General features: G+C 47.9%; 1 protein-coding gene across 1 annotated transcript; it reads left to right on the forward strand.

The window, feature by feature from the left end:
- The first annotated feature begins 485 nt into the window (after positions 1-485).
- Positions 486-5,562, forward strand: Mpv17 (Mitochondrial inner membrane protein MPV17). Its single transcript, XM_077636567.1, has 2 exons — positions 486-948; positions 3,270-5,562. The coding sequence occupies exons 1-2, from the start codon at positions 794-796 to the stop codon at positions 3,655-3,657; spliced, it is 543 nt and encodes a 180-aa protein (XP_077492693.1). The 5' UTR covers positions 486-793; the 3' UTR covers positions 3,658-5,562.
- Positions 5,563-11,071: the final 5,509 nt, after the last annotated feature.

The following is an 11,071-nucleotide window of genomic DNA, read 5'->3' on the forward strand; positions in this document are numbered from 1 at the left end:
TAGCCTCTCTGCACCTTTAGGACGAGCAGCGCCCCTCGCGGCCAAAGTTGGAAGGCATCGCGCGCGCTGCCATCCTCTTCCATTGGGAGAGCGCTCCGCTCGACACACTAGTAGGATATTCTAGGCACTATAATTTAGGGAAGGATAACGTTCGCAGCGATCCTATCGGAAATTGCCCTTCTTTTGCCTCTTTTCGGCTTTTGTTTGACACACTCTATCTTCTAGATCACTCTACCTTAACCACTGAATTAAAGTAATGCCTAGCTGTCGAAGAAAGTTGCAAAATAAACATTGTGAAAACGTTATCGGATCTCTTGTTTCCCTACCTCAACCACCACCGCGGTTTCAAGAGCAGAAGCGGGCAACTGCATATCAAATGATCCAATTGATAGAGTTGTTTAATTAGGAAATCATATAAATCAAACCACGGGTGAATTAAACGAGCGTTGCTAGGATTAAACCGATCAAAGAAGCCACTCGGAGCCGCATCAATCCAAAGCCCAAGCGCCATGCGCACATCTGATCGTCCGGTCCCGCTTAGTATACCCGAGTCCAGCTGACAATAAAACGGCGGGTGGGGACACGATACTGCACGACTGCACTGCAGCTTGCTGCTCCTTCACTCCCAGTCCTCAGTCTGCAGTGCTGCGCGCACTCGAAGCAGGTCTCATTCACTAATCTGCGGTGCGTACACGCTACGCGCGGATTACTGCAACCCGTTGTTCAAAGCCTCTGGTTCGGACCGTGCGGGCCAACACCGCGCTCGGGTTTGTCCACAGCCAGCTCTGCGGAAATGCGGCAGGCGTGGGGTCTGTACGCACGAGTGATGCGCGATCACCCGGTGAAGACGCAGCTCGTCACCACGGCTGCGGTGATGCTTTCCGGAGACCTCATCGCGCAAAAGGTGCTCGAACGGCGCACTTCCATCGATGTACCCAGAGCGGCGAGGTAAGGCGTGTTTGCCGAAGAGCGACGATGCGTCGAGGCGAACTTGCTGCATTAGACTCGCTGTTTCAGAACGCGTGCTTTGCTATGGGCGAACTGCTTGCATGCACACGCTATCGCTGCATGTCTATTGAAACCTATCGCTGAATACAGAACCTCTTGCGTTATCTGCCGCGACACCAGGGAGCTGAGTTTGCGTTGTGCTATATTTGTATAACACCGAGTTCTATCTCAAAGACACAACAGGTAACTCTGCTGCTCCGCTCAGTAATCGTGCAGTAATGCGTTTTCGACAGGCAACAAATTCAGTGTAGCCGTTCCTAAGATTACAGCCCTGGAAATGAAAAATAATCATATCTGATCTATACGGTTACTGAAATCTACTCACCATTGAATGATTATTGTTGCTGGTAACTGTTGTATCAGAAACTCGAGAACAGGTAACCGGCCTGCGGGGAAAATAAGTAGTAGAAAAAAATTCGCCCTGGTTAGGGGCCACTTCTAGTTTTTAGTATTTCACTGTTAGTCCCTCCTACATACGTGCGAGCGTGCGCCAAAGTTGGACGACCAGAACAGTGACCAAGAAGTGCTACGTGCTTGTGAAACTTTAAACATGGCCCCAATAAAGTCGTTTGAAGGGGCTCTGAAAGGAACTTTAATAAACTTGAGTTATACCTGAGATGTTAAAGCACCCCACTTCAGGAATATTGTCCAGCAAGAATTTTTTTAATGCCCTTTGTAGAAGCTATCTCTAGTCAAAATTTGAATTTCAGCGTCTTCGTGCCTATCCCTCTTCTCTCATCTCTTTTTGCACGCTGGAAAGTCTGCGCTTCTCAGCCAGCCCCACATCCAGAGATGGAGCTTCCTGACCCGCCAGACCTACACAGCTTACTGCTGTGCGGCCATGGTAGCTGCTTGACGTCTGAAAGAATCTAACCAATAGCCATCTCTCAACTTGTATACGCAGATGCGAGCGACGGAGGAGGGTGCGAGCGTGAAAAAGTCACCAGGAAGGGCTCGCCAACTTTCGCGCGTGGTTGTGGGCTTTCCGCTGCGTGCTGAAGTATATAATTTGGCTCAGGTGTTCATGACAACGAAATGCAGTGATTTAGAGAGTTGATGTACTCTCCTCCGAAGGTGTTTCAGAGCCCCTTTAGTGTCGCAGGGCCCCAGGAGCGAGCATTTTGACAGCGAGACGAGGCTCTGCTAAAAGCATTCTAGGAAAAGGTGTAAACTAAAACATGCTAAAAAGTTCGCATGGCGTTCTGGCTTAAGCAGACACAACGGTTGAAAGAGGCGCTGCCGTAAATCTGGTACAACAGGAGAGGTAATGAAAAGCATGCAGTGGCACTTCACTAAGCTGCACTGTTGCTACTTCATTGACATTAACTCACCCTATCCTGTGCCACAAACTGCTCTCCTTGCCGCATTACATGTTCTCACCATGGAGATATGCCAAAAAAGCATCATGTATGCCTTCACCTTCTCGGTTAAGACAATCAAAGGCGCAGCAGCACAGCATCACACGAAAATTCTACTCCCTTTGTCGCTAAACACTTCATTTGTCCATCACATTCTGCTTGAACATGAAGCTATGCAGTAGCATAGGCATGGGAATGGCACTCGGCCAGAAAAGTTCAAAAACATGGGAAAAGCTTCCTCCTTTGGTAAAAAAAATTTAAACGTGCACTCTCATGTGATAGGGGTGTAAGCGCTATTGGGGCAATGGAGGAGGCTGGGATGACATGAGGGGGTGAGAAGGAAATGCTGAGGTGAACATGGTAGTGGAAAGGTTTAATAATGAGGTTACTTATGGAACGATACATGGACTTTAGGTTGATGATGATGATGACAGTGTGGCCTTCCCTTTGAAATGGGCAGGCCTGCACTGCTGCTGCCTGCAGCCATCTGTTGGGCTTGCAGGGCAGTAGTGTCAGGTGTGCTGTCCTCACAATCAGACCAATGTGCGATGGAAGCAGTGTGGCAACGAATCTAAAATTCCTCTTTTATCAATTTTTTCCTTCTGCATGTTGTATGAGTTTCAGAGCATGGATTTTAGATGGCAAAGTATTGTTTGCAGTGCCATGAGGGCTCTGCTTAGTTTGTTAACCACCTTTGGGAAATGCACAGCTCTGAGGAAAAAATCCCGGTTTACTCAAAACCTGGATTGGGAGCCACCCAATGGGGAAGTAAGAGTTTTGTCCAGCTTCACCTTTCTTACTGAGGGTCAAATGGCATTAGTAGGAATTGAAGTCGCCTCCCACAAAAATCCTCTATTTTTCTAAGTCAGTCCGATTTCTAAAGCCCTTCTGGGAACGTCGCAGGTTCTTTATCATGGGCGTCGGATTCGTTGGACCTGTGCTTCGTGTCTGGTACCTCACACTGGAACGGGTTGTTGGTGTTGGTGGTGGCCCTGCGGTGGTCGTCAAGAAGGTGCTCCTCGATCAAGGCGTCTTCACCCCACTGTTCATCCCCAGCTTCCTGGTGACTTTGGGTGCCCTCCAGCAACGGTCATGGGAATCCATCAAGCAAACCGTGCGTGTGGACTACCTGCCCATCCTGAAGGCGAACTACATGCTGTGGCCAGCGGCTCAGCTTATAAACTTCAGATTCGTGCCTCTCAGCTACAGAGTGCCTTTTGCGAGTTGTGTGGCCCTCATCTGGAACACCTACCTGGCCTGGAAAGCCAACAGCACAATGGAGAAGCTGTAGTCATGTCATGCATAAGCTAGAACATTTAGGACTGCGTCTGAAGCATTTGAATCAAGGGAGGAAAACTACTGGGCACATAGAGAGTTTGTACACTGCTAGCCGAACATGTTTAGAGTTGGATTCTGGGGAATCCTTAGATTTCTTGAATTATTTTTTGAGTTCCTCAAGCATTCAATTCCATTCATGTGTCTCAAAGCACACTTTTTCTTTCGCCCGCTTTATTTTGGGAATTATCGTACCGCAATTGCTTATAGCAGATAGTTTCGCTATACAGCCAGTAATTATTAATTTATTTTGGCATGTTTTGAGGGACAGCGCATCTTCATTCAACATGTTTTTTTTTTGTTTCCTTTTTGCATGTGTACTGGGCAGGAAAAGATGGAAGCCAAAGTATGTGGGCTTCCTCGGCACCTTTTCAAATTTGTTGGATTATCCCCAGAATCAAAAATGTCGAGAACCCATGGTCTAGACATTTCAAATGACACCTGGTCTGGTATTTGTTGGTGAAATTTGATTTCGCTTGCTGGCGTGAGACACGTACACAGGTTTCTTCATAAGGGGGTGGCCAAAGTTCATGGTAGCAGCTGTTCATGTCTTCTGGGTAGCGGGAAACATTATGAGGCAAATTTTCCGCCTCCCATTCCAAATCTCTATTACGGGGACCACTGCCCCCCTTGCACACTCCCCCCCCCCCGTTCTTTCTGTGTGTGCCTATGACGGCCGGCTTCAACAGCAAACACTCACTGTGCAAAAAAGGGCACATGGACACAAACGAGAAAACACAGCAGCAGTCTTGAACTTCTTCTGCTCTTTATTGGTGCGAAAGCACTGTTCTGATGGGTAAGCCCCAAGCAACATCTTGCAATGCTTATGGATTTGTGCCAACTGAAATAAGCCAGAGAAGCCACAAGAAGCCAGAGAATCAACTTTTGTTCAGAACAATAGTTGGATGGATTTGTCCTCATTGTCCCCTTAACGTTTGTCGGGAAGAAATCTGTTGTGAGATCGGCATTGTAGTGCATGTTTCTCATTGGTGCAGCCTTATCTTAGCCACCAAACTTTTCTGTTCCTTCAAACATTGCTAGCTTTCTGGGATCTATGGGCCAACAAGTGCTCGGCCAGCCAGATGCAGTTATGCACATTGCGCTTTTCAAATTGTTTGATGATTTTGTAATGACCATGCACAAGGAAGCAAGGAAAAGTGGTGGCTCTTTGAAAAAAGAGGATGGATGGGTCTGAAAGGCTTGACCGAATACTATCTGGTGGTTGTGCCCAAGGTGGAGCGGTCTGGTTGCTCTATCATTGCACTGCTGGGTATACATGCAGTGCCCTGGTCTAGTTTAACAAGCAACGAACAGAGAAGGTATGCAGATAGCGTGGCTGTTAAGTCGTTCATACATCTGTCCTGTTTCACCTAGATTAGCCAGTATTGTGGAAGTGCTTTAGCAGCAACAAACACAAGTGAAAGTTTCTTTAGGCTGAATGGCATCAGTGTCGCAGTTTGTCATTATTGCAAGTTTCCTTGTGGTAACCAGTGTGGATGAGATCCAGATGAGTATGAGGAGTAAGTGCTCCCATAGAGTGCTCCAAGAAATGGGAAGTCAGTATAGCTATCGTAGATACACTAATTTAACACATTTCTTGTCTTAGTTCATCGCAGTGTTGGCAGAAATGCGTTACTAGTAACGGCGTTACTGGTAATGCGTTACTTTTTTCGGTACTCGTTACCATGTCGGAACTGTAACGGGTAACGTTCTCGCGTTAACAATTTTCGGTAACGTAAGGTGTCACGTTACTAGTTACTTTTTGTTCCAATTGTTCCCCACTCTGCCCCGTTTTTAGAATAAAAAGCGCAGAGCACCTACAGTGATGCTGAAAATAAACAAAATGTACAGGTGCTCTCGACGACTTTTGTTGCAGCTCATATGCATGCCAGAAAACACCTGCCCTTGAGGATACACCCAACTGAATCAAAAGGACAAAATAGCCATAAACCACTAAACACGTGCACGAACATGCATTAACACACTTGCCTTCACCTACCTCCCCTTTCCAAAACCACTCACACGCACAACTCTCTAAAGAATGGAAGCATGCCGAGCATTTTGGAACATCACATTTTTCAGAATTACCGTAAATTTACTGAGAGTTCAGCAATGTTTCCTTTGTGAAGTTAGAATTCATGATCAAATGTCATTTTGTGTTTAATGTCGCATTCAGAAAATGGTTCACCATGTGCACAGAGTTAGAAGCCATCACATGCAACTCTACAGGAAACTTTAGGCCACTATAACATTGCTAAGCTCCTACACATTTGTGCGAAGTGTTCGCATGAAATCAGAATTTCGTGTAAAATCGTTGAGCTAGAAGTTTTATGTGAAATATGAGCTTTGTAAAATTGTTATTGTGAGTTCTTAATGCGAAAACGTACTAATTAAAATTTATGGCCATAAAGTAAAGTGCAGTACGTTTTTTCAGTAACGGTATCGCGTTACCTTTCTTTTAGCCTACGTAGTGCGGTAACGCGTTCTTTTTAGCGCAACGAGTAACGCATTTAGTTACTTTTTTTCGAAAAACGCATTCTGCATTACATTTCGAACCAAGGTACGAATATGGCACACTTTTTTTTATTTTTTAGTTGCTCCACAAAATATCTCTGACGACCTTTACTACCAGACTCACCAGCTGCTAGGTGAAGCCAACTTTGCGACAGCCTTGGGGTCGCATTTTGCGTATGGGCAAAGGGGAGGGCGGCCATGAACATGGAAAGTGGCCAGCACAGACCGTTTGGTAAAAGAAGGCACCGAAAGAGTTTACTCAAGTAGGAAAAAGAAAAAGGGTGCATGGGCACAGGACTGCGTAGCACAAAACACAGAGCTGTTGTGCGGGAGAGTGCGTGAATTAAAGCATAAGAGGCTCTGCTCTGCTCAATGCCATATTGAGCACAAGTGTTGCCTCACAGATGATATTGATCCATCTGCTGCTTGTTTTTTTTCGTGCTGCCTTCATTTTTTCTGAATCCTCGAATTTATTTGGCTTGAACACGCTAAGATCGCATTCCAAGCTTTTTCTTTTTTTATTTACGTGAGGTTCAACTTTCCCCTCGTGTTATATTGGTGGTTGCATAGTATGCTTATAAATACGGTGGCACCGCGATTCCCTCACCTTCTACGGTGCAGAGTAGACTGTTGAGATGCCAACAGGACAGATTTGTTCCAGCCAGGCGAGTAGACTGTTGAGATGCCAACAGGACAGATTTGTTCCAGCCAGGCGAGTACCGGCACGAGACACGTGCCAGCCGCCGCGAGCCTCACGCGGGCACGCAGCAGCGCAGCCCAGCTAACCGGCCTAGCCACTGCATGTGGTTATTGCCTACAACATCTCCTCTGACAAAAAAAAAGCAATCTCTTGGGAGGAATGATTCAACATCCACACCTGGTATGCTGATGGGAGGCTCACTTGCAGGTACCGCCACGTTCCCTTTTCGCTTTAAATCTGTAACCCAGACTTCATCTCCTTCCGGAAGGGTCGGCAGTTGCTGTACGCTATGTCGCCTATCATAGTCTCTTCGCTGCTGTTCGCGGTATTGGGTTTCAAAATTCCGAAATATAGTGGCGTCTGGCAAATGGGGAACAAGCCTTCTGGGAGTCAGAGGAATTTTTGTCTGCAACTGCCTCCCCATCAATAGTTCAGAGGGGCTGTAGCCATTTTTCAGTGGACCTGCAGGACAAGAGTGTCAGGTACGGGTCTTTGGTCTTCTTCAATGAAGTTGTGGTGATTTTCACAGCAGCGTCAGCAAGTCCGTTGCTCTGAGGGTAGTGTGGGCTTGATGTGGTGTGTTTGAACCCGTATTCTTGAGCAAACTTAGTGAAGTCAGAGTACAAGAACTGCGGACTATTATTGGAGACCACCACCTCTGGAATGCCATGTCGGGCGAAAATTGATTTGCAGTGACTGATCACTGTACTAGATGATAGCTTCTCCAGACGAGTCAGTTTCAGATATCTGGAGTAGTCAGTCACAATTAACCACCAGTGGCTACTGAAGAATAACAGGTCCATTGCAACTCTCTCCCACAGTCTTGAAGGAAACTCGGTGCTTTGAAGGGACATTTTTCGGTTGCTGGACATCTGACACATTCTGGACAATGTTTTATGATGGTTGCAATGTCTTTGGCCACTGTAGGCCGCCAAACGGAGTCCTTAGCGTGGTCCTGGGTCTTCGTGATGCCGAAATGACCTTCGTGCAAAAGGCGCAAAATTTCTTTCCTGCACTTGAGTGGGACAACCACACGGGCTGCGTACAGCAGCAGATCATCCCCTACGGTGAGCTGTTGACGATGCTGGTAGAAAGATCTCACTTCGAGGGGTAAATCTTGTCGAGAAGGCACTCTTTTGTGCAGAGTTCTCAGAGATACAAGCAAACGCGATCTGATATTTGGGATTCTTTCAGCCACTCAAGGCAGTGCTGCTCAAATGATGGGAAGGGTTGTCCTCACGCAGCGCAAAAAAGCCTCGAAGTCGCTTTCTAGCTCTGTGTCGCCAGTCTCCTGCAGAGGCGCTCTGGAAAGCATGTCGGCCACTAGCAGTTCTTTCCCAGGTACATATGCCACTTCGTACTGGTACCTCATCATTCGCATTTTAAGTCTTTGTAGCCGCAATGTAAGGTCATCAAGACTTTTTGACATAAAGATAAGTACCAACGGCTTCTGGTCTGTTTCGATTGTGACCTGCTTGTTGGCCAGGCAGTCACAACTTTCCGCAAGCCCAAACCAAGGCAAGAGCCTCTTTCTCTATTTGTACATAGTGTTTCTCCATGTCAAATAGAAGCCGGGAGGCATAAGCGATGACCGAAAACTTGCCACTGGTCTGTTCTTGTCGAATCACGGCCCCCAGTCCAAAGGAAAAAGCATCTGTACTGACCACTGTCCCCTTAGCAGGATTGTAGACCCCTAGCACTGGGCAAGATGAAAATAGCTGCTTCCATTTGTCAAACACTTGCTGTTGGGGAATGTCCTAAACGAATTCCTGCTTTTTTGACAGCAAACAAGTAAGTGGCTTGAGCAGGTCCGCGAGGTTGGGTACAAAGCGGGAAAGCTATGTAGCCATTCCAAGCAGGCTTTGCAACTCGCTTCTATTGGTGGGACTGACCATTTTTAAAATGGCTTCAACCTTTTTTTCGTTGGGTTTCATTCCGTGCTGGTCAAGCTTGTGAGCTGGTCGAGGTGAAGCAGGCACTTGTTCTAATTTAGCGTGACACCTGCCTCAGCTGGTCGTTGAAGAACGTTGCGAAGTGTCCCAACGGGCACTGAAACTCCCTTGGATCTCCCATGGACGTCCACAGGACATCTGAGCGCGTTTCAGTGCCCACTGGGGTCTCGTGCTGTTTCATCTGAGCCCCAGATAAGGATGTCGTCCATATGACACACAACTCTGTTGACACCTTCCAGAATTTTTGACATCCGCTTCTGGAAGAGCTCGAGAGCGGACGCAGTGCTAAATGGTAGCCTGTTGAAGGAAAACCTCCCAAATGGCATGATGAAGGTAGTAACTAAGCTTCTTGCTGTCTTCAGTGAGTGGTATCCGCCAGAACCCTGAATTGGCATCGAGCCTCGAAAACACCTTGGCCCCGTGAAGCAGACCGAGTGACTGCTCAACAGATGGAATTGGATGCCACTCTCTCAGGACGTAACGGTTGAGTTCAGTGAAGTCCACGAAGATTCTAACGTCACCGTTTGGTTTTTGGACTACCACCATAGGTACACACCATTCAGTCGGCTCATCAACAGGTGAAATGATGCCAATATTTTGCATTCGCTGCAGTTCAAGCCTTGTTTTCATGTAGAGCGAAATTGGTGTGCGGCGAGGGGAGCTCGGAGCAAACGGTTTCGCAGCTTCGCGCAGGCGAATGTGGTGTTGTCTTAGCTTGCCGAGGCCTTGAAACAACGAAGAACATTCATCTCTTGGGCTCACCTTCTTCGCGACGGCGCTGACGAAGGTTAGCAGGTGCAAGTCTTTGATGGCGGGCTTGCCGAGTAAGGGAGTGCGGACATTTTCCAGCACGTAGATGTCTTGGAGCGTTTCATGTCGACGGTACGTGAATTGAAGACTCGCTATGCCCTTGGCTGCGAGAGGTCTCCCATCAGGACCGTTGAGCTGCTGAGGAGCACATGACAATGGAAGCTGATGTGGGAGCATGCTGAAAGTCTTAGGTGGGAGCACAGATTGGTCGGCGCCTGTGTCGGTCTTGAATTTGACAGGTTGCGCCTTTGCACGAGGATGGTTGTCTCTCATGTCAACGTATCGAAGGACGAGACGGTTCTGAGAAATCCACCTTCACTGTTGGGCCCTGATGCTTCAACGATGTCAACCCAGCGTGACATACAGAAAGACGCGTAGTGGCCATTCTTGTGGCAGCCCTTGCATACCTATGTCCACATTGGGCATAGTGAACACGGGTGTCGTTCTTTTCCACACCAACGACACAATGCTGTCAGATGGACACGGATGTGGCCTTGATTCAAAGTGCTCTCGACCGTCATTGACGTGAGTAACGTTCGTGGGGTGCCTGACTTGCTGTCCGCCTGATGCAACTTTGTCGACGGTCAGTGTTTCGGGGTCACGCTCCACTTGCTGCTGACGTATGCTTGCAACCTGCCTGATAAACTCAAGCACCTTCTGAAGAGTAAGATCAGCGTCAAGTTGCTGCCTTGCTGACAATTTCTGGTCTTGAATGTCGACGACCTGTCTGTCTCGAACCAGTTCCTCTCAGAGGATGCCGCACTCACAATGGTTGGAAAGCGTGTGAAGTGCAGTTACGAAGTCTTGCACGGATTCGCCATCGTTTTAGACCCTCGTGTAGAAACGTGCCCGTTCAAAAATGACGTTGCACCGCAGTATGAAGAAGCTGTCGAACTGATTCTAAGTTCTGAGCATTCTCTCCGGAGAGTTTGAAGGTTCCGAAGACGTGCTCAGCATGGTCGCCCATCAAGTGAAGGAGCATGTCTACTTGGTGTGACCCTGACTTGTCGCAGAGACTGGAAGCTGTTTAGAAACGCTCGAACCGCTTCCTTCATTTCGGCCAGTCAGCAGGAGTCATCAGGCAGAAAACCTCAGGCGGTTGAACGACGAAGGACGCCATGTACTGGCAGCGCAGTCCAGGCCGTAGGTGCTGCTGTGACGTGTGCCACCGTAGATGGGTATCCGGACGAGAGGACGCAGCCCTGGTTGGGCTTACTGTGGGAATTGCATTACTTCTGACACCATGTTGAGATGCAAACAGGAGAGGTTTATTCCAGGCTGGCAAATACCGAGCACGAGACATGTGCCAGTCGCTGTAAGCCTCATGTGAGCACGCAGCAGCGTAGCCAAGCTAACCAGCCTAGCCACTGCATGTGGCTATTGCTTACAACACA

Source organism: Amblyomma americanum, chromosome 9 (genome assembly GCF_052857255.1).
Source record: "Amblyomma americanum isolate KBUSLIRL-KWMA chromosome 9, ASM5285725v1, whole genome shotgun sequence".
In the NCBI taxonomy this organism is placed as follows: Eukaryota; Metazoa; Arthropoda; class Arachnida; order Ixodida; family Ixodidae; genus Amblyomma; species Amblyomma americanum.